This window comes from Nansenia antarctica (assembly GCF_963989245.1).
Source record: "Nansenia antarctica genome assembly, chromosome: 14".
NCBI lineage: Eukaryota > Metazoa > Chordata > Actinopteri > Argentiniformes > Microstomatidae > Nansenia > Nansenia antarctica.
This window is the reverse complement of record NC_137684.1, coordinates 5875943-5899481: the sequence shown is the minus strand read 5'-3', so window position 1 is coordinate 5899481 and position 23539 is coordinate 5875943. Positions and strand designations below refer to the sequence as shown.

At 44.5% G+C, this 23539-nt stretch overlaps 1 protein-coding gene across 1 annotated transcript in view; it reads right to left on the bottom strand.

The window, feature by feature from the left end:
• The window catches only part of LOC308169794 (solute carrier organic anion transporter family member 1C1-like), a gene marked incomplete at both ends in the record, with an annotated part of 34438 nt that extends 13449 nt beyond the window's left edge, over positions 1 to 20989 (bottom strand). Inside the window, 5 exons of the mRNA XM_080544541.1 lie at positions 434 to 580; positions 1885 to 2006; positions 2444 to 2576; positions 5881 to 6022; positions 20810 to 20989. Coding sequence (XP_080400667.1) covers positions 434 to 580; positions 1885 to 2006; positions 2444 to 2576; positions 5881 to 6022; positions 20810 to 20989 — 724 coding nt within the window. The remainder of the gene's footprint in view (positions 1 to 433; positions 581 to 1884; positions 2007 to 2443; positions 2577 to 5880; positions 6023 to 20809) is intronic.
• Between the last annotated feature and the right edge of the window lie 2550 nt (positions 20990 to 23539).

Sequence of the window (23539 nt, the reverse complement as noted above, 5' to 3'; positions counted from 1 at the left end):
CAGATAGTCAACTAGGGTTGTCATATTGCACAAAAGTATTTTTTCACGTTATTTTAAAGTGTCACAGTTTGCAGGCTTGAAATGTACATGTTTGTGCCTCAGCACTAGCTGCCATACAATCCGTCCGGACTGTCCTGGGCCCAGAACTTAGGCCTTTGCTGTGTTCAGGGCCTTGGCGGCCCTGTGGTAGAAAGATATAAGTAAATAATAAATGATAAGTATTTAGCGATCCTAAAACGGTTGTTTGTTATATTGAGTGAGCTTTTTTTCGTAATATGACAAAAAACTGAAAAGGCTTATCTTTTTTTTAAAGAAGCTTTTTGGTCAGTCGCGCGAATTGGCGACATATTATGCACACTTTTTCACCAGACCGTGTCACATATGAACACGACTTCTCTGGTAGGAATCAATGAATGAGAAGTAGAAAGATTACCGATATAGAGAGCTGCATTTTCAGATTGTGCGTAGTCGTCGATGTAGGAGATCCCTAGAGGCTGTACAGGGGTCTCTCCTACCCCCCTCAACATGTTACCCAGGAACACATACATCCACATGGAGATGCTGGACTCTCGTTCACAGCCTGCCAGTCACAATAGAAACATACACATTTACAGCACAGAGTACCAGAACACAGGGTACCAGAACACAGGGTACCAGAACACAGGGTACCAGAACATGTTAACACAGGGTACCAGAACATGTTAACAACCTGGGATTCAAACAACAATAGTGGTGGCCTAGTGGATAGTGAGCTGGACTGGTGATCAGAAGGTCATGAATTCAAATCCCACCTGGGAACACCACCCTTGAGTAAGGCACTTAAGCCTAATTGTACTTAATTGTAAGTCGCTTTGGATAAGGGTCTGCTAAATGGTAAAAATGTAAACCACCGCTCTCAAATTCATATCTGTTGCGTTATGGACACAAGGACAGTATTATAACATTGAATCAATAGCGGCATCTTGAAGGCTTACTAATGTCCAGCTGTGCTCAAACAAGGCTGTTTGAATTTCCACAGGCACAGTAGGAGTCACTGTGGGAAATCAATTGGCCGTGGCACGCACTGGCACGCACTGGCACGCACGGTGGACGCCCCGCTGCAGAAAGCCAGCTAATAGCTACAGTATATATAATTAATTTAAACTCCAACACTCTCTTCAAGGAAACACTGTAATCTAATAAAGTTTCACGAGACTTCTCAAAAATAAGTTTGGATTTTCCTTTAGCGACGTTGACGTTGGAATTACTCCCCTGACTTCTTTTGCCGTTTGTGCTTTTTGTTTGGTATTGCTATTTTTATTTTGAAATTAGAATTGGCTTCTCCATGGATGTAAGATGTCTTAGGGTACTGACAAAAGGGTTATACAAAATACAATTATAATTCTTATTATTATTATTATTATTAAGAATTTGAACACTTGAGCATAGTCGGTGTGTCTACTAACACTGGCACTCTAAAGCCCAATGCACACAGCGTGCGATTTCGTCGCACCGCCGAATTCGATTCCATTGTTTTGAATGCATCTCAATGAGACAATGCACACGGCGTGCGATGCGATATTGTCACACGACAACATTCGATTCTCCATTCACATTCATTCATTCATTGGTGTGAATTGAGAATCGAATGTTGTTGTTCGACAAAATCGCACGCCATGTGCATTGGCCTTTACACAACATTTGGACTGTGTTTACACCGCCAGGTAGAAGTGACACAATGTGAGTGTACGAGTGTAAGCACAGGTATCGGATATGGGTCATTTTAAAAAGTAGATATAAACAGGCGTTCCCAAAAATTGTATACAGGCACTAAATTGGAACTGGGCATTACGACATGCGGTGTAAATGTAGCCTTTGTGTGATGGAGCACTTCCTCCGTCTTACCTCCAGAGGGCAGTATAGAGGGTGTGTCACCTGCAGGCATGGACTCAGGTGAGCTTGCTGGACATGGAGAGAGGTTATTGGTTGAATTCACTGAAGATCTAACTGACGTTTCGAACTTATAGCTGCGTACAAAATACCAATGTGACTGTTAAGCAAGGGGAGGGAGAAAGCATCAGGTATCCTTAGATACATCATCATCAACAACAACAACAAGGCTCAACAAGCAAATAGCAGGGGGGTATTCCATCAACGTCACTTAAGGAAAATCCAGGCTTGTTTGTTTTATTAAAAACAAGCCTGGATTTTCCTTTAGCGACGTTGATGGAATACCCCCCAGGTAACAGCATAAACGGTAGAACCATGCCAAATGGCTGCATCATTCACTTACATAATTCATTCACATCTATCCGAAACGATCGTTGTTATGTAAAGCACTAGCATTATCTAATTAACTATTCATTAAACATGGTCCACACGCAACCACTGTGATGACTAATTTATCATGACAGACAGAGAGGGGAAAATAAGTGTTAACAAACTGCTCTCCCCTCTGACTTACCGTCCGTTAATGAAATGAGGCATGGCGATTAAGAACGTCCCGAAAGACATCACGACACATCCAATCCCTATGATCTTGGGTCTGTGTAGCTTGGCGCCAAAGTAGCTTACAAAGGCTATCACCAGCAAGTTACCTACAGGGGGTTGAGGGAGGAGGGATGAGGGGTGGGAGGTGGGAGGTGGGAGGTGGGAGGACACATGGATACATCTTACTAATGAACTGTGTTATAGGTCCCACTGATACTGTACTAACCTCATCTCCAAGTCTCGCGAGAGTTATCAAAATAAAGCTGTTTTTTTTTGTGAATCTTGAGGGATTTATCGAAATAAGCCTGGTTTTTCCTTAGGTGACGTTGATGGAATACCCACCCAGGTATCTAGATTGCGCACAGTGCATACAAGCCTGTTATAACAGCGACTCAAATCTGACCTTCGTAGGAGTGAACTTACTGAGTGAAGTATTGTAATTATTCTTTAGTATTGTAAGTTGTAAGTATTGTAATTATATTTTAGTGGATCACACGACTGTGCAACACGGTTTCTAATCAGAGACGATATATTCAGCTGACGCTTTCATCCAAAGCGACTTACATTGCATTGAGTGCATACATTTGTCAGTATATATGATGCCAGCAGGAATCGAACCCACAACCTAAGCGTTGTTAGCTCCATGCTCTCCTGCCTGAGCCACAGAGGACCACAGAGCCCTAACCCTAAGGTAAGCACTGGGGTATGGGGGAATGGCAGAGGACCACAGAGCGTGGTGTGTAAGCACTGGGGTATGACAGAGCGTGGTGTGTAAGCACTGGGGTATGACAGAGCGTGGTGTGTAAGCACTGGGGTATGGGTGAGCCACAGAGGACGACAGAGCGTGGTGTGTAAGCACTGGGGTATGGGTGAGCCACAGAGGACCACAGAGCGTGGTGTGTAAGCACTGGGGTATGGGGGACAGAGCGTGGTGTGTAAGCACTGGGGTATGGGGGACAGAGCGTGGTGTGTAAGCACTGGGGTATGGGGGACAGAGCGTGGTGTGTAAGCACTGGGGTATGGGGAGCGTGGTGTGTAAGCACTGGGGTATGGGGGAATGGCTGCTGCCACAGAGGACCACAGAGCGTGGTGTGTAAGCACTGGGGTATGGACAGAGCGTGGTGTGTAAGCACTGGGGTATGACAGAGCGTGGTGTGTAAGCACTGGGGTATGGGGGAATGGCTGCTGCCACAGAGGACCACAGAGCGTGGTGTGTAAGCACTGGGGTATGACAGAGCGTGGTGTGTAAGCAGTGGGGTATGGGGGAATGGCTGCTGCCAGTCCAATGTGGAAGGAATGATTTCTTTGTATCTTTGTATTGGATAATTCATCTTCTACAACAGCATGTTTGGATACAGGATTCTGATTGGCTAGCAACAGTGATAAATATCTCAACAACCCACTGTTCAGACCGCATTTACAGTATCAATGCACCTCCCAATCAATCTGATTAAGAACACCTGTGCTGACCTACAATGCAATGGTTGATCTTGTTTATGGGACTATATTCTGTGGCGGAAGGATATGTATTCTGAAACGATTAATGATTGTAAATACATGAATTTAATGTTACAACTGTGTATTTCTTTTTTATATTATGTGGTGGCTGTTGTAGAAAAGCAATTTACCATTAGAGGGCGGCTTCGCCTCGTGCCACAACCCTGTACCAGTGGTAAATGAGTCCACAACCCCCTTCCTCTCATGGTAAATTGCTTCCATTCATCATGCATCATTCACTTACATAATTCATTCACATCTATCTGAAGTGATCATTGTTATGTAACTGCTAGTATTAACTTATTAACTATTGGGGGGTAACTACATGGGGTAGTGGTGGCTTAGTGGATAGTGAGTTGGACTGGTGGTCAGAAGGTCATGCATTCAAGTCCAGCCTGGGAACACCACCACTAGTGTGCCCTTGACTAAGGCACTTAGCCCTAAGTTACTCCAGGATCCCTGTCCCTGTAATCCCTAATTGAATGTCGCTAAATGGTAAAAAATAAATTAATAAATGAATGCCAACGTTGATGCGTTGGTCCACCAGATCATCCACACATATTGGGTGGAGACTCAGCAGCACTAGACTGGTGAGAGTACACATCCACCATAGTTGCTGAAACAGTTGGACACACTGGTGTAGTCTCGTTTTTTCTAGTGGGTATACTGTGATTTTTTCCTCCCATATCGTTCATTTCAGAACGCCATAAAAATAAATCTGCGCTCCCTGTCTAACGCTAAATATATCTAAATAACATGTTATAAGGCTGATCTGTGCATGATAGTGCTGCATTTTGACATATTTCATGTCGCATCTCCCCCCTTTGATGGTATATGACGCTATAGTCAGTCCCAATGGTCCAAAAGTCAAGTGCTTCGTAACACAGACAGGGTGAATTTTATGAATGAAAGTGAAAGTTCTGTCACAAAACGCTGTTACGTATCCTCACACATTTTTAAGTGGGTATATGGAAATCCTTGGCCTTTCCTAGTGGGTATAGGGTGTAGTCCTGCGTATCACGTAGACTACACCACTGGTTGGAAAGGACAGGTGTGGAAAGAAAATATCTTGAGCCGGCATGATACGGTTCGGGTCATCCCTGTACAGCAAAGTCCTGTAGTTTAGCCCTAACGGAGGTGTTTGGACCTGAACAAGAGCTTTCATCTCATTTGCGACAGATGAGGAGCCATCTGAGGAGCCAGCGTAAGGACACTCTTTAGTCCCTGACAATAACGCGGTTGCCTATGAAAACGTCACTATGGAAACGTCACCATAGAAACGTGTGTGACGTGTTCAGAGCAGAGCAGCGGGACACTAATAATATGGTTGTGGTGCAGTCCAATTACAAGACTCAAAGGGACATATGGCCGTCTTCTTATGAAAGCTACCTATAGGGTCTCTGATCCGCCCACGCAGGGGGACAATGCTCTCTGTGCTTTGATCACAGTTGACTCTGTGATGCTGCTCTACCCAACCCTGTCCCAGGAGAATGAACTATACGTACCACCTATAGTTACCCCTACCCCTCACCTACCCCCCGCCCACACACACTCACTCTCACACACACACACACACACACACACACACACACACTCACTCACACACACACACACACTGACAATGTAATCAATATTAGTTTTAGATACTCTAATTTACAGTGTTATTGCTCTACTGCCCCTTCTGTCATTGTCTTTTTAAACAAGTTTTGCTTATATAGTGTTGTTTTATTATTATTATTATTTTTTATTATTATATTGTTGTCTGTGTCTTTATGTCTTATGCACCAAACACACCAAGTCAATTTCCTGTATGTGCGAATATACTTGGCAATAAAAAGAATTCACATTCTGATTCTGAACCCATTTTTCTAAGACTGTAGCTTCAGTAGAGGTAAAGAGAACATGGGTACTTACCGATTTCAAAGCTCCCGTCTATAACACCGATCAAATAACTCGGGATATCAAAGCGCCTCTCCAGTTGAGTGATTGTGCTCTTCATATAGCTCCCTGACAGAGTCTTGGCAAAGTAGGCAAAGGACAATGCCGCAAGGAACTTCTAGAGAGAGAGAGACAGAGAGAGAGAGAGAGAGAGAGAGAGAGAGAGAGAGAGAGAGAGAGAGACAGAGACAGAGAGACAAAGAGTTAACTCAACCAAGGTTTCTCTGATGTTCTTAGAGAGAGAGACAGAGAGACAAAGAGTTAACTCAACCAAGGTTTCTCTGATGTTCTTAGAGAGAGAGACAGAGAGACAAAGAGTTAACTCAACCAAGGTTTCTCTGATGTTCTTAGAGAGAGAGACAGAGAGACAAAGAGTTAACTCAACCAAGGTTTCTCTGATGTTCTTAGAGAGAGAGACAGAGAGACAAAGAGTTAACTCAACCAAGGTTTCTCTGATGTTCTTAGAGAGAGAGACAGAGAGACAAAGAGTTAACTCAACCAAGGTTTCTCTGATGTTCTTAGAGAGAGAGACAGAGAGACAAAGAGTTAACTCAACCAAGGTTTCTCTGATGTTCTTAGAGAGAGAGAAAAGAGAGGCCAGAGGATAAAAACACAACATGAGAAACTGTTGCTCTTTTCTATTTTTGTTCTTATTATGTATAGAAGAAGCCGATTCAGAGAGAGAGGGGGGGGGGGGGGGAGAGTTGGGGGGGATTCTAGGGAAGTGTAATGGTCAAGTGAAAGGAGTGAGACCTTTATGAGAAGAAGGAAAATAATTGAACAATTGAAGACAGCACACATGCAGGCTGGAGAAAGAGGCAAGGCAAGTTTATTTGTACAGCACATTTCATACAACAGGGCAATTCAAAGTGCTTTACATACATTATTTAAAATTACAGCAAGAGGAGCATAAGAAAATAAAAATGACAATGAATAAAAGCAAATATAAGAAGTAAATAGATAAAACATTTAAAAAGACAATAGTTAATGGAAAAAAGACATTGATAGAAGTGTTTTTGTTTAATCATAACTGGTGCAAAACATGAAGGTTCTTAGTTTAGATTTAAATATTTTAAGGGTTTGGGCCTGTTTGATTTCTTCAGGGAGTTTGTTCCAGGAGCATGCAGCAGCATGACTGAAAGCTTCTGCACCGTGTTTTGCTTTTACTCTTGGAATTATTAGCTGATTAGTCTCAGCTGACCTTAGGGACCTTGCGGGAATATAGGGTGGGAGGAGATCTGATATTTTTGGTCCAAGACCATTTTGTGATTTGTATGTAAATTAGGAGGATTTTGAATTCAATTCTCTGAGAGACTGGTAGCCAGTGCAGGGATCTCAGGATTGGTGTAATGTGTTCAAATGTCTTTGTTTTTGTTAGGACCCTAGCAGCGGCGTTTTGGATGAGCTGCAATTTACGAACAGCTCCTTTAGATAGGCCTGTTAGTAGACCATTACAATAATCAAGTCTACTCAAAACAAATGCATGGATGAGTTTTTCAAGGTCTTGCTTGGACATGAAACCTCTCATTCTTGTTATGTTTTTCAGGTGATAGTAGGCTGATTTAGTTATCGAGTTTATGTGGCTGTTGAAGTTTAGATCGCAGTCTAGAATTACACCAAGATTTCTGACCTGTTTTTTAGTTTGAAGAGAGAGAGAATCAAGTTTTGCACTGACTTTCGATCTTTTGTCAGGTGTCAGGTGCACCGAATACAATTATCTCTGTTTTGTCCTTGTTTAGTTGGAGGTTTAGTTTGATGTCATCCAGGCGTTTATTTGCTCAATGCAATTACAGAGATTGTCAATGGGACTATAGTCGTTCGGTGAGAGGGCTATGTAGATTTGAAAGAGAGAGAGCAAGAGAGAGAGAGAGAGAGAGAGAGAGAGAGAGAGAGAGAGAGAGAGAGAGAGAGAGAGAGAGAGAGAGAATGCAAAGAGATTGAGAGTGAGTAGATATGTGTACATTGGGTCCAATAAGTGACTTTCCTGAGTGGTTCTCCAGTAAGTCTCTGTGGGCAGTCAGCACAAAGGCAGGATTAGGGTAGCCAATCATAGGCCAGACAGCCAATGACTCTGGCCGGGGTTATTGGGAACAGCCTGAGCCAGCATTATTAGGGATGAAACTAACCCAAGCCTGGTGGAAGGAGAAATCAGACGGGCTCATTGTAATACACGGAATAAGGAATTGTATCAAACACATGATATCAAATACCATGAGGAATGGTACCAAACAACCCCGCCACCACCAGTTCCAGCTTCTCAGCCTACGCCCCCCCCCCCAGCTCACTCAAAAAGAGAGGAGAGAAATAACCCCCAAAATATTGACTCATAATACATATACACCAGAATTATTTCTGTCGATGAGAAAGAAGAACGATTAGGACTAGACTATTAGTCAGAATACAGCATAGCTAGGTAGTAGCAGGGGTTACTCACCGAATCCATTGCATTGCAATATTGCGGCTCGACTAGCGAGTGTGTCATTGATTTTCAACAACATTGAAATGTATTTGCATTTTTCAGAATAAAAGTCTGAATGGGCCGTCGGTTGCCGACTTGTTCCCGGTTTCACCAGCTGCCGTCACATAATGTTGTTGATTCAACCATGTAACCCCTAGTTATGACGTTTATTTTATTTATGATTAATCGTTTTTATTATTTTCAATAAACAAACAATGAACAGACATCCATCACAAGTAACAGTTGACATTGGACAATAAATTAAAAAGACAGCAAATAGACACAACAAAACATAATGGTGATGTACAGAAATGTAAAACTACAGCATTGTCTAACAGTCATACTTATAGCAGTTTACTTTTTCTTTCCACGTTTTACATATTGGAATATTGCTATTTATGAAGTTATTCCTAGTTATGAAGTATTAACCATGTGCACTGACTAGAGCAACTGGTAACCGGCAGGTCACCCCTGGCTCTACTCTGAAGGGGCTACCTTCTGTCCGGGGGAAGTTCTCCTTGCCCCGGTCTCAATATTACCCTACAGCCTTGGCCAGCCTTGCCCATGGACCATTCCTCCTGTGTATGACTTCCTTACCGCAAAGAAGAGACAACTTGTGTTTGTCTCTCAGGGGACGGCATAGTGTGCCATTGTATTTATGACCTTGTCCTTAGTAATGCTACAAACACATGTTGGTACTGTATGTGGATGACCCTGACAGGACCAAAGTGGCAGAGCTGAGAAAACACATCATAATAATAATAGCTTCGATTTATATAGCGCCTTTCTCAAACCCAAGGACGCTTAACAGATTTCATAGACAGACAAGAACAGAAAAACAAAGCAAAGACACAAAGACAACGAGAGTGACAAAACAAGACTAGGGGCCCAAATGCCTTAGAGAACAGGTGAGTTTTGAGGGCTGATTTAAAAGTGTCCAGGGTAGGGGGGCGTTGCGGATCGCTGTGGGGAGAGAGTTCCAGAGGGTGGGAGCTGCCACACTGAAAGCTCTGCCCCCGAAGGTCCGTAGGTTGGTGCGGGGGGGTGGAGAGTAGGCCCATGCCTGGAAGTTCAGTCATACATGTCCTCCCTAAGCTGTTCCCAATAAGAATGTGTGGCTGTTTGCAAAGGAACTGAACTTCCATGACACACACCACCTAGGATCTAGCAACAATCGATCTGGTTGTGTGTTCTCCTTCACCTCAGCCGTAGTCTAATTGCAGTGACATGGGTGGGCAGGAAAGAGCTGTAGCAGAATACGGGCTTTGTTCGCCCCCAGACCGTCGGTGCCAAATTGGGTCACAGAACAAGCTGTCCCATGCGGCTCATCGTGTAGCTGCGTTGTGTTCTTTTTAAACGCCGGCACCTCCTCCCCTGCAACGCTGTCTGAGTGGCTCCCACACACATACACACACACACACACACACACAAACACACACACCCACTCACACACACACAAACACACACACACACACACACACACACACATATACATAGACACACACACGGACAGACACATGTACAAACACATGCACTGACGCACATACACACGCACGCACACACTCCCAGAGGCCTGGCCACACTCCAGGGACCGCAACCTAATTCTGAAATTGGAAGCAGATGATGCTGTGTGATTTACTGGTCCAGTCCATCAGCTGATGTAGGGAGGAGGTATTTACTGTATGGGAGCCTACAGGGTTCTGAAACATTTGCTGTACAGACACCACAGCAAATGAGTTAAGCATTTACATTAAATTACTTTACATTTTTGGCATTTAGCAGACGCCTTTATCCAAAGCGACTTACAACAAATTTGGTCTAAGTGAATCATCTATCCATCAATCATCATAATCTATGCTAGGATCAGGGGCCATTGGCAGTCACAGTGCTAGAAGAAGAATTACTCCTTTTTTTTTTTTTTAATTTTTTTTTTTTTAATTTACAGTAAAGAAACTGTACTGGGGGGTAGTGGGGATGAAGAGGTCTTTAGAAGGAACAGTTAAGGTGTAGCCTGAAGAGATGGGTGAGGCGGAGGATAGGTAGTGATTCTGCAGTCCTGACAGAGTCACTACCTATCTTCCGTTCCGCCGTTGATTGAAGACTCATGTCTTCAGGCTACGTCTTAACTGTCCCTCCTAAAGATGTAAATGTGAATATAAAAATCAAGTAAGCAGTGCAGGTTTATGAGCAATCATATAAACAATGACAGTTATTACTCTCTCTCTATATACTCTTATAACAGGAGAGATGACAGTTATTACTTGAACAATAGCAATGGAATTCCAAACCCACAAGAGGGAGCACAAAATCTAGCAGCAGTTGGTAATTTCCATTTCAAGCCTATTTTCTAACTTGTGACAACTACAGTTTTTAAGGTACACAGACATAATATGTATCAAAATGTTCACCTGGGACCCACCTGGGTCCTACGGTGTAAATATCTAAACTATGACATTTATAGTTTGTTGAAATATTCGGTGTTGTTTGAAAACCATGCTCCCCATTCACACAATGGTGGAATGTTCAAAACTCCAGTCTAGCAGCAATTATCATTTCAAACCCATTTCTAACTTGTGACCGCGACAATTTTTTTTACGGTACACATAACATAACTACATACAGATGTGCATCTGGGTCCCAGGATTCCTACGGTGTGAATATCTAAGCTGTGATATTTATACTTTTTGAGATAGAGCTGTCCGAAAATATCTGACAATAGCTCAAGATCATTATGAGATAAAACATTAGAATGCAGTCATTGGTGATTAAGTAGGGCTGGGTATCGCCACTGATTTCCCAAAACGATTCGATTCCGATTCACAGCTCCCAATTCGATTCGATTCACGATTCGATTCGATTCGATTCGATTCCGATTCGATCTAGTTACAATATACATTTTTTGCTTGAATATGAAAGAGATTCTCCGAACTAATGCTATAAATGGTTCAAGGAACCCTATAACATGTAGCATTGTTAAACATATCAATGAATTGACTCCAAAGCAGTTACATGAATGTACTTTTTATTTACATATGACTTTGCTTTTGTCCAGCTCATCTCTAACGTCACATTTTTAAAATCCAAAATGCACCCAGACATCTGACTTTAAGCCTGGTGGTGACTTGAGTGTCCCTGCCATCGCCATGTTTTTAGATTTTAGTGTTGAGACCTCACGTTGCGTGAGATATGATAAATTCTTGTAGCGCGAGATCTGGCCACGAGATCTCGTTGCGGGTTGAAGCTGCAAGCAAAAAAAAAAGAAAGATCGATCTCGGGATTTATTAATCGATAATCGCTCATTTTAATGAAGATCGATTCAGAATCGGGAAATCGATTTTTTGAACCCAGCCAATGCATTATCACACATTATAACTGTGTGCTTTAAGTAAAGTGAGTCATATTCAGACTCTTACGCCCCAAATACGAGGAAGGTCTGTTGGACCAACGCGTCAAACTTCATTAAGCCAAAGGAAAGAATGTGGAAAACAGATGATGCACAGTCATTGGCTTTACCTCTCACACAGCACTTTCCCTCAGTGCTTGCACACCACACGTTTCTGATTCTGCCCCCCACGATACCAGACACTGAAGGACCCCCACATGACATACTATACAGCCCGGAGGCCAAAGGGCACTTCCAGAGACTGTCTGTCAAGCAGAGATGCGCACAGGGGCGGTGAAAGGGGGTAACCTTTGTAAACGATCAAAAGATCAGATTCTCTGAATCACTTTCTTTAAGCTTCATTATGGTTGTGTCGTAAACACATAGTTAAAATACATGCATCTGTTTGACCCCGGTTGTCTCAGGAATTTAACCTCCTGAAAAACACCTCACCATCAGCGGCATTGCGTTCTCTGAAGACATTTCTCGTGGGAGTTTTTAGCGCAGCGTCTGCTGTGGCTGCGTGTCTGCTGTGTCAATTAGCATGCGCCACAGGCAACACGAAACCATCCACATAATGAGCCATGCTTCCCACCAAGTGGACTGTTTAGCTCCCAATATTTTTTTCAAAACTTGTGAAAATAGTTAGAAGCCACAACAGACTGCATTCAGAAATGTAATACAAAGAACTGTGTCAAAAAAAGGGGAAACTAGAGACTACAAGCTTGAATCAAATCTAATCCACCATGTTCGAAAAAGTTGTCAGAGTTGCTGAACTGCTAATCGGCTTTTGATTAGAGTCAGCTTTCTGATTACAGCTACTGTATGTCACTGCTGCTGAGAAATCCTCCTTTAACTCAGTTTAACGTCAGTTATACTACAGTTATACTGTACGTATAGAACACTTTTATTATGTTGTGTTTGATGACAAATCCTCATTCCATTCCAATCCATGCATTACAATAAGCCTGTCCTCCGATTCCTCTCTCCGCCAGCCCTCACTGCCGTACATGTAAATCTATCGCTGGACTGCTAGCTCTGATTAAACACACAAAGACAGCTACAGTACACACAGTGAGTGCACACATGTTATCAGCCAACAGACAGCCTCTTTCTTCAAACACTCCATAATGTGTCAGATATAGAGCACCAACCTGAGGTGTTTATTTCAGCAATAACACACTCAAGGGAGAACTATATGTGGGTTTCTGAATGGCTTTGATGCGATTACAGACCATAGATCAACCAAAACAGGCATTCCCATATCCTCGATATAGCACAACTGTGAGTGTGTTATTGCTTCTATGGCCACATTTTGATTATATATATAAAATAAAAAAAACGCCACAATATCCTGAGGAGTGTTTAAAACATATTTATTCACCTCATTGAAGTGATGAGGTGGCCGTGCTGCAGTGCTTCTCGGCCAATCACAATTCTTAATTTGATCAACCCGTTGTATAATGTAGGATTATGACACAGGAAAAACATTGGGACCAAATTGACGCAAAATGTGGCATAGGAGTACTTTTCCCCTGTTGTTCTTGTTGTTAGACTAGATTAGATTAGATTTGACTTTATTGTCATCGCAGAGTATGAGGACTATACAACGAAATGCAGTTTAGCATCCAACCAAAAGAGGAAATAGTGATATAAGGGCATGATATAAATAGTACAAGAATAGTAGTGATAGGTAACTATGCAATATACAGTATGTGCAAAGGTAGTATTGTAAACATCAGTTTAGTTTAGAAGTAAATACAGTTATGGGCTATATACAGTTATGAGCTATGTACAGTTAGGTAGCAAGTAAAGTGAGGTAGTTTATGTACAGTATCTAATGTGCAGAAGTGTTTTTTTTAACAGCTATATCAGGAGACATGTGCAATGTGTAATATACAGTATGTGCAAAGGTAGTAATGTAAACATCAGTAGTGCAAAGGTTATAGAGTGATTTGTTGTTGTTGTTGTTGTTGTTGTTGTTGTTGTTGTTGTTCTGAGAAGCTGTAGGATTAGACTCTAAGACACTAAGCAGTGTTTTAATTATTGTCCAATACAGCGATTATCCGACAGGGAGAACAGGACGTCTATTCTGGTATCAGGACTTGGGCATTTCCTACAGTCCAAAGTCCAAAGGGCTAAGTGAACACCAGTGGAGGCTGGTGGAGGTAGAAAAAACACCTGTGTGTTTGATACCATTCCTCATTCCATTCCATGCATTACAATGAGCTCATCCTCCAATGTCTACCTCCACCGGCCTACACTGGTAAACAGCTGTCATGGTCATTAGGTCTATTGACTCTAGCTACAGTACTGTACTAACATTCCAGTGCACTCATTAGAAGCTTTCAATGAGAACTTCCCAAAAAGTGCTGACAAAAGACATGGGCATTTTCCATGACCCACACCCACACACACACACTGATGCCGAGCAATACTTACATCTAGTACCGTATTGGGATAAGTGGGAGTTATTGGGACTCCTGCCTCCGCCAACCTCCCTTGACTTGGAGTGACTAGCCACCAGTATCAAGTTACTGTATACGTACAAGAAAATATGACACTGTGACTAAGTATCCTGGACACTGTCACTGCCACACGAACATCGCTATGCTGATGCTTGAGGAGAAGATGTTCCCACTCATGTTCTGATGAGACAGAAGTTATGGAGGTAACAAAATAGGGCTTGTTTGAGGAGTGTGACTCTGCACAGACAGATGCACTGTCTCCAGTTGCTTGGGGGGGTTGGCGGTGGGGGTGGAATACGAAATGCCTTGAGGTATCGCTCGAGTCATAGGGCTGTGCCATTTTATACACAGGGGTTCCTTTCATGTTCAAGTGGGTGAACCCTAGGGGGTAGAGTGTTCACTGTGAGATCTCACTTTGTTGCATTTACATTTTTATCCCTGAGCAGACGGCATTATCCAAAGCGACTTAATCGCTAAAAACTAGAAATGGCAATCATTCTGCTTCTAGTTAACTTAAAAAGGTGATCTAAGAGTCTAAGTCCATGTTTGTGATGTCCAGAAAGTCATCTAGTACCATGGTGCAGTCATGCAACCTTTCCTCGTTAGCATACTTTGCATAAAGTATGTAATACTATAATATAGCTATATTCTTTCTTTTAATCAATTTAGAAAGGTGATTTTGATCCATGTTATTTTTTATTATACTATTTATCCCTGTATTTTATGAGCAACAATGTGCAGTCCCCCCTCCCCCACCGGCGTCACCTGCTACTCTCCACTTGACCACTTGACTCCCACACACCCGGATACCGTGCTCACAACCCTTGTCTACCTTGAGAAGCACTGAAGAGCTTTGGCATGAAGTATGCACACATCACACTGGACCTTCAGCTCTACGTCGTGGCGTGTCTCATCCAGTGGAGGGACCCAGTCCGATGGAAGTCTGTCACCATCCATCCCCCGGCATGATGCACACCTTGATGAAGCCTTGATGAAGGGCATGGAAGCACTGCTGGCAGTGGCATTTGGTGGCATCGGCAACATTCTCAATGGCAAATCCTGGACAAATACACTGCGTGGATATCGGATGCTTGTGGCTGTCCTCCTCCAAGACCTTCTGAAAGATGGACCGCAGACTGACGCTGCTATCGCAGAATATCTGGACAAGGCGTCTGAGCACCCTACAGGCAGGCTCTGGGTGGACTGCCTGGTTCGTCCCACCTTCATCGCTCTTTGTTTCCTTCGTGCAGAGAGAGAGAGGGAGACTTCCTCCTACAGCAGCACTGCCTCAAGTGGATGCTCCTGTACTTCTTCACTGCTGGGCGCCATGATTACGCACAGTACATCACCCATTTTGTTACGACCTGGCTCTGGGCCATAACAAAATGGAGACACACACTATGTAAACAGAATATAATCAAGAGCTATAGAATAGCTATACAATAATCCAATGGGGTATGATAATCAGTATGTCAGTAGTGTAAGTGAGTGAATGCAGTGGAGGGTGTTGTATCATGTAAAATAACAACAGAGCGTAACAGAAATAAGGTGATAAGGTGAGACAAGACGATTGTGAGAAAATTATGGAGGAGTTCCAGAAACGCACTCTTCCATTGAAAGAGAATCAGCAAATCCTGTACAATCTAGAGAATGGACAGGAGGCTCCAGACTCTGTGAATGTGCAGAATGCTCTGCAGATGGTGAAACACAGAGCAAAGATGTTGCAGCTCATCTCTTCACGACACTGGCTTCTCGCTGGTGGAATGAGCTTCCCACGGCTGTCAGAACTGCAGAGTCACTACCCATCTTCCATCGGAGACTGAAGACCTCCATCTCTTCAGGTTACACCATAACTGCTCCTCCTGAGACTCCTGAGACTTCTACTACCCTCCAGCACTGCGTCCCCTGAAGACACACGCTTTTTCCCCTTTACTGTGTCCCCTAAAAATTCTATTGCCCCCCTTGTACTGTTTCTCGGTTTCTCCAGTGTCTATATAATTAAAAAGTCTAGGTTTAAAAGATGGTGATAGAAGTAGATTTTTCCTTCTAGCACAGAGACTGCCAATGGCCCCGGGCCCGAGCTGGATTATTCTTCCTGCTACGACTGGTGGATTGATGATTCACTTGCTTAGTCAAATGTATCGAGTGTAAGTCGCTTTGGAATAAGGCGTCTGCTAAATGCCAAAAATGTAAATGTAATTTACATTGTCTTCCAGACGGCTTCCATAGCACCATTGAGAAGAGAGTCAAAACCATGGAGGTGATGGAGAAAGCTATGATTGTGAAAGGCACGCCCATCTACGGCATGGAGGCCCTCTTCGCTCGACTCTTAGTTGTGGGGCAGCAGCATAGAATTGAAAGGTGTTTTTGATCAAGAGCTCAGCCCTGTTCCACCATCACTCATCAACACATTTGGTTGTCTGAGGAAGACTGACAAGTCGGTCCTCGTCAGGAAATTGGGGGTACCTGATGAAAATGCTCCACTTCCCAATGTTGTCCTAGTTGATGCAAGTCAGCTGCTCTACCACATTGTCTGTATGTGGCAGGAACGATCAGGGACATTGCCTCTAGCGTCAATGCACGCCTCTCCAAAGCCTACACTGCAGCAGGAGGTGATGAGACTCTCGTCATCTTTGACCGTTACAATGATGAGCCCAGTGCCAAAGATCATGAGGGGTGAAGACGAGCATGAGTTGGTGCAACTGAGTACAAACTGGGGATGCATGCGCTGTCGGGATGTGACACTGTCTCCTACCCCTGCTTAAAGTACTCCTAGGAATACCATGCCTGGTGTCAATACAGTGCTTGGGGAACCTGATGCCACTCACAGTGACCAGAGATTAATTTCTGGACATCAAAACATAGACTTGGACTCTAAGATCACCCTTATAAGTTCACTACAAGTGAAAATATAGGCACTTCCTGATTTTCACCTAATTGACAGATAGTTTATGCTAATTATGCTAATGAGGAAAGGTGGCATAACTGCACCATGGTACTTGACTACACCATGACTTTCTGGACAACACAAACATGGACTTAGACTCTTAGATCACCTTTTTAAGTTAACTAGAAGCAGAATTATTGCCATTTCCAGTTTGTTGTGATTAAGTTGCATAATATGCTAATTACTCAAATTGCCCAACATGCAACTCTTGGCAACCTATTTGAATTTCATCCACTAGGCCTATTGATAACATTTCAATCATAAACATTCATAAGAATCGCCATTTCTGGGTCCAAGAAATGTCCAGTGGACTAATAGTTGGGATGAAGAGGTCTTTAGGAGGGACTGTTAAGATGTAGCCTGAAGAGATGGGTCTTCAGCCTACTATGTTCTGGTTAATGTCGCCTGAGTGACACAGCAGTTCGGCATGATCTTTTCTGAGGCCAGATCCATCTCCAAACATCACTGGATGAAGACATGCAAAGTCCCAGTGTTTCACACCATTCCTCATTCCATTCCATGCATTACAATGAGCCTGTCCTCCGATTTCCGCCTTCACCAGCCTCCCCTGCTCCCTGTGTACCATGATTAAGTACAGTAGGAACAGTGACAAAGTAGAACTAGGGTTGATGTTCCCAGTGGAACTAGAAGAAGCAGAAGAATGAATGAAGATGGTTTTATTTAGATAGATAGATAGATAGATAGATAGATAGATAGATAGATAGATAGATAGACTTTATTTGTCATTGTTACAGTACAGGTACCAAACAACGAAATTTAGGAGGGGAGGCTCCCCTGGTGTTTAGGAAAGGAAAAAGAAACACATTTTGGAAAAAGCATAGATGCATAAAATCACAAGAAGGTAAGGAGCTGGTTTACATCAATAGAGGCTATGTACACAATCCACTGTACTATACTGCACAGATAGTCAACTAGGGTTGTCATATTTCACAAGAAAGTATTTTTTCACATTTTTTTAAAGTGTCACAGTTTGCAGGCTTGAAAATGTACATGTTTGTGCCTCAGCACTAGCTGCCATACAATCCGTCCGGACTTGTCCTGGGCCCAGAACTTAGGCCTTTTCTGTGTTCAGGGCCTTGACGGCCCTGTGGTAGAAGCTGTCCTTCAGTCTGTTTGTCTTAGCGGCCGGGGTCCTGTACCTCCTGTTCGAGGGCAGCTTGACAAAGTGTTCGTGCCCAGGGTGGGTCGGGTCCTTGGAGATCTTGGAGGCCCTCCTGAGACAGCGTGTTTTGTACAGCTCCTCCAGAGAGGGGAGGGTGGCGCCGGTGATCCCCTGTGCTGTTCTCACGACTCTCTGTAGATCGCTTCTCTCCGCTGCCGTGCAGCTGTGGTACCAGTTGGAGATGCCGAAGGTGAGGATGCTCTCCACTGCGCCGTGGTAGAAGGCCACCAGCATCTCCTGCTTGCAGTGTTGTTTCTTGAGGCATCTCAGGGTGTATAGCCGCTGTTGTGCCCTCTTGATGGTGCCTTTAGTGTTGTCCTTCCAGGCCAGGTCATCCCGCATGATGTGTCCCAGGAAATGGAGGTTTGAGACCATCTCCACGCTCTCTCCGTCGATGAGCAGGGGCAGGATCTCAGACTTTTTCCTCCTGAAGTCTACGATGAATTCCTGGGTCTTTGACTTGTTTAGCAGCAGGTTGTTTACCTTGCACAGCTTGCTCAATTGCTCTACCTCATCCCTGTACGCCGCCTCGTCCCCCCCCGAGATACATCCCACCACGGTGGTGTCGTCTGCAAACTTTATGATGTAGTTGCTGGGGTGGATGGGGGTGAAGTCGTGGGTGTAGAGGTTGTAGAGGATGGGGCTTAGCACGCAGCCCTGGGGTGACCCAGTGCTGAGGCTGAGGGCTGTGGAGGTGTGGGGGCCCACCCGCACCCTCTGGGGGCGGTCGGTCAGGAAGTCCTTGATCCACGCACATATAGAGTGTGATAGACCCAGGTCTAGTAGTTTGGTCACTAGCCTGTCTGGAAGGATGGTGTTAAAGGCGGAGCTGAAGTCCACGAAGAGCAGTCTCACGTAGCTGTTTCCCCTCTCCAGGTGGGATAGAGTGGCGTGGAGAGTCGTCGCTATGGCGTCCTCTGTGGACCTGTGGGCTCTGTAGGCGAACTGGTATGGATCCAGGTTGGGCGGGAGGCGTGTGAGTATGTGGGCCCGGACTAGTTTCTCGAAGCACTTCATGATGATTGGTGTGAGTGCCACCGGGCGGTAGTCGTTTAGGCAGCTCACCGTGCTTTTCTTCGGGACTGGGATGATAGTTGAGGTTTTCAGGCAGGGTGGGACGGTGGCCTGGGACAGGGACTGGTTAAAGATGTTGGTGAAAACCCCGGCCAGCTGGTCGGCGCAGTCTCTCAGCACCCGTCCCAGGACGCCATCCGGCCCCGAGGCTTTCCTGGGGTCCACCGCCTTCAGTACGTGTCTCACCTCGTGCTCTGTGAGGGTGAGGCTGCTGAGAGCTGGAGAGAGTGGTGTCTGTGTTGTGGTTACCTCCGTTCGCCCCTCGTCGAACCGGGCGTAGAAGGTGTTCAGCTTTCCCGCCAGCAGGGGGTCGTCCTCTGCGGCTGTGAGCCTGTTGGCTCTGAAGTTTGTCATCTGCTGAACCCCCTGCCACATCCGCCTGGAGTCGTTGCTCAGGAGGCATTCCTCAATCTTCTCTCTGTGCTCTGCCTTGGCCGCTTTGATGCCGCGCTTTAGGTTGGCCCTGGTGGAGCTGTACAGCGGTGTGCGCTTCCCTGCGAAGAAGGCGTTGTCCCTCTCATTTAACAGTTTTTGGACCTTCCCAGTCATCCATGGCTTCGTGTTGGGGTAGACCCGGACCCGTTTGTCCACGGTGACTGAGTTGGTGCAGTTCACTATGTGGTTCAGAACCGACGACGTGTACTGTTCCAGGTCCTCATGCTCATATTCCTGCCATAGGGTGTCATTTGCCATGCAATCAGGGGTTAAGTGCCTTGCTCAAGGGCACATGCAGCTGCCTCCGGACACGGGAATTGAACCAGAAACCTTCCGATTGCTAGCCGGTCTCTCTAGCCCCCCCCCCCACGGTGGCACACCATCTGTCCATCAGGGCTTCGCTGACCAGTACAGCATGAAGCCTCCTGTTCAAATAAACAGAGGTTTGTTGTGTGCTTTTAAAACAAGGGGGAAAAAAAGAAAAAAAACTCCTCCGTCTCGTAAGCCGCATTAGCCGCCAAGCCAAACCATGTGTCTGCTTTCGTTGTTTAACATGACAGGGGGCTAGGCAAGGGCTCGTAGCAGCATGCTGTGCAAGCAGAAATCACACTTCGTGGCAAATCCGTCAACAATCCACAACTCACAGAGCTGTGACTAAAAGAGACAGTCACACCACAGAAGGCTGCAGTCTCACATAACAGGGTCCATCATGATGTCCCCATGGTCCTGATGGTCACAGTGAATGAGGAGAGCGGGTGTTGTTGTTGTTGTTGTTGGTCCCCCTGAGGGGATGTGAGCTGGCTTATCCAGGCTTATTCTGACAATATTTTTTATAAATCAACCTTTCCTCGTTAGCATACTTTGCATGACTGCACCATGGTACTAGATGATTTGTAAAAAAAAATAAGCCTGGATTTCCCTTTAGCAACGTTGATGGAATACCCCCCCAGTACCGTACCTTCAGACCGGAGCAACAGGGGGCCTGCTTCCCCGAGGAGGACGGTGGCGACGACGCGGAGGGGCCGTTGTTGTCTGAGGTCCACCTGCCCTTGGCCGCTGACTCCATCTTCTTCCCTTGGAAGATGCTGTCGTCCCGTATCGCCACGCACGAAGTCTCCCGGATGAAATCGTTTGGCATCGAGACACTCACACCTGTCGGAGGGTAGTTAAAGCAAAGGGGATGTTTTCATGGGGACCCTCTCAAAAGTGCTTGTATGGTGAGGAACATTTCAAACCACGCCACCACGTGCCATGGACGGAGTCAATGTTGGGACACACGGTTTCTCACAGTAAACAATGTTCTTGCTGTTGTCATACTGGAGCAAGTGAGTAGAAAGTGTTGGGTAACACCATGCATTGTGGCTGCAGGGAGCAGGGCGGGGAGGGGGGAGTGGTACAATAGGTAGAGCTGGACTTGGGGAGGCTGGTGGAGGTAGAAATCGGAGGACAAGCTCATTGTAATCCACCGAATGGAATGAGGAGTGTTATAAAAACAGGCTATAGATCAATAGATCAATAATGATCTCATTCCATTCTATGCATTACAATGAATCTGCCCTCCGTCCTGAGTTCTATACCTCCACTGCTGAACACAATTGTTTTTTTAAGCAAAGATGCATATCTATTATTACTGATTGAACGCTTACTCATGGATTCATATCTCATTTTTAACAGTCAGTGCAACTTCATCCTCTGCATCTCTGATAATAAAACACTACAGCTAATGATTGAATGTGTAGACCGTCACAAAGTCCATATCCGCCCGCGTATAGGGAAATTGATATCGGATTGTCTTATTTATCAAATTGTGAAAACAGCATTAGAAAGATGTTAAATAGTAGGCTACACGGCAAATCATCCCAAACAGGGTACCTATATCTACCGAAACTTTTACAAAATAGGTTTGGTTGAGAGCTACAGTACTTTTCTTGTGGGGATGATGACAGTTTTATTTCAAAGCATCACACCAAAATCCATGTTTTGTTTAAGGGACGAATCTGATCACCCGGGGGGGCCCGGAGGGACACAAGTCATGACAACCAGGCTGATCCCTGACCACAGACGCACTTAGGTGAATTAGTGCATGCATATTGAGCCGCACGCAAGGCATGTCACGTGATAGGACTGCAAAGCCACATGAAAGCCCGCTGCCTCTGCGTAGCAACTCACAGCAGCCCGAGTGTATAATTCATGTGTTTATATTTGCATTTCAGTGAATATTCACAGTCATGAACCTCCAGGGTCAAGCAACAATATATTAATTCGCCTAGCACACTTCAATAACATTATCAACAGTGAACTTTTTTTAAAAGAGAGAGGAAAAAAAAGACTTTCAGATTTTAAGTAAACCTCATGTGATCTATGTTCGATTATGTAGCATTTAATACAACGTGTACCACAATCACATTGATTTTAGGCATCATCTTTATAGGAATTTTTTTTTTTTTTTTATCACGTTTTGCAGATCCAGTAGTTGGTGTATAAACGGATTGCTTTAGAACAGAGGGAAAGTTTCCCTGATACAATAGGATACAGTGCGTGTCACAGATCATTATTAAATCAATCCAACTCACCTAAATACTTTTCCAGAGAGAGGATCTATAACGGTTGAACTTGAGGGTATTCACAATAATAATAATAATAATAATAAACGCCTGATGCGAATCCTCCCGAAACTTCTCAGAAGATGATGAAGATGATGAAGACGCGCATAAATAAACCTCCGCATTAAGGCTCCAGGTGGTAGTTTGGTTTTTACGCTTTTCTTGCTGAAATGATTCACTAGCGCTTAACAAATCACTTCTCCGAAGATGCCAGAAAATGTTATGTCGTTGACCTTTGTGTGACCGGTTTGCCCAGAATAGGCACCGTGATAGATAGGAGCCTGAGGGCAGTTTAGTTTATGGAGAACCGGTCGCAGAAGTCAGAGACACACGTGACGCGCGTCAGTGTGACTCATCCATACATTAATTCCCCTCCACCCGTTCACCGGTTCACACGTAGCCAGCAGGAGACACATGTCAGATCATGTGGTGAACAGTTGTGTGTAATATCCACATAAAGCCATTTCAACATAGGTCGTGTCAATTCGTTCAATTAAATGGGTGAAGTCTCTCTTTCTCCTCCCGAGTTGAGAGTGATGCGCATGGTAAGTGCCTGCTCCTGGACAGGTGTCCATCATCTCAGCGCTGCTACCGGGTGACAGCGGTGACGTCGTCAGGCCCGGGCACCGGGGGGCTCGAGCCCCGAACGTTTCCTGAGTATCTCCGGTCGCCATCGATTTAGCGCAAGCTGCCACCCATCAATCACAAACTCCGCTACCAGCCCTCTTGCGCCCCCCCCCCCCCTGGGGTGGGCTGGATGTTTCAAGATCCTAACAAGCCTCTGTGTTGCAGTAAAAGACAATGTAACAACATATTTATTATTATTATTATTACAGAAGACAAAGAGAAGCAGAACAAAAAACAACAACAACAACAACAAACCAAAAAAAAACTGACATTCGTTGTCTGCAGGGCACAAGGGCTCTAAGATTACAATGTACCGCCTTATAATAGTTTGATGTACAGTTGATTGGCATAGTTTATCCATAGAGTACCGGAAGCACACATACATTGCCTTGTATGAGAGTCGATGTACAGTATACAATTTGAAAGCATGAACCGACCCCTTTAACAACTCCACAGAT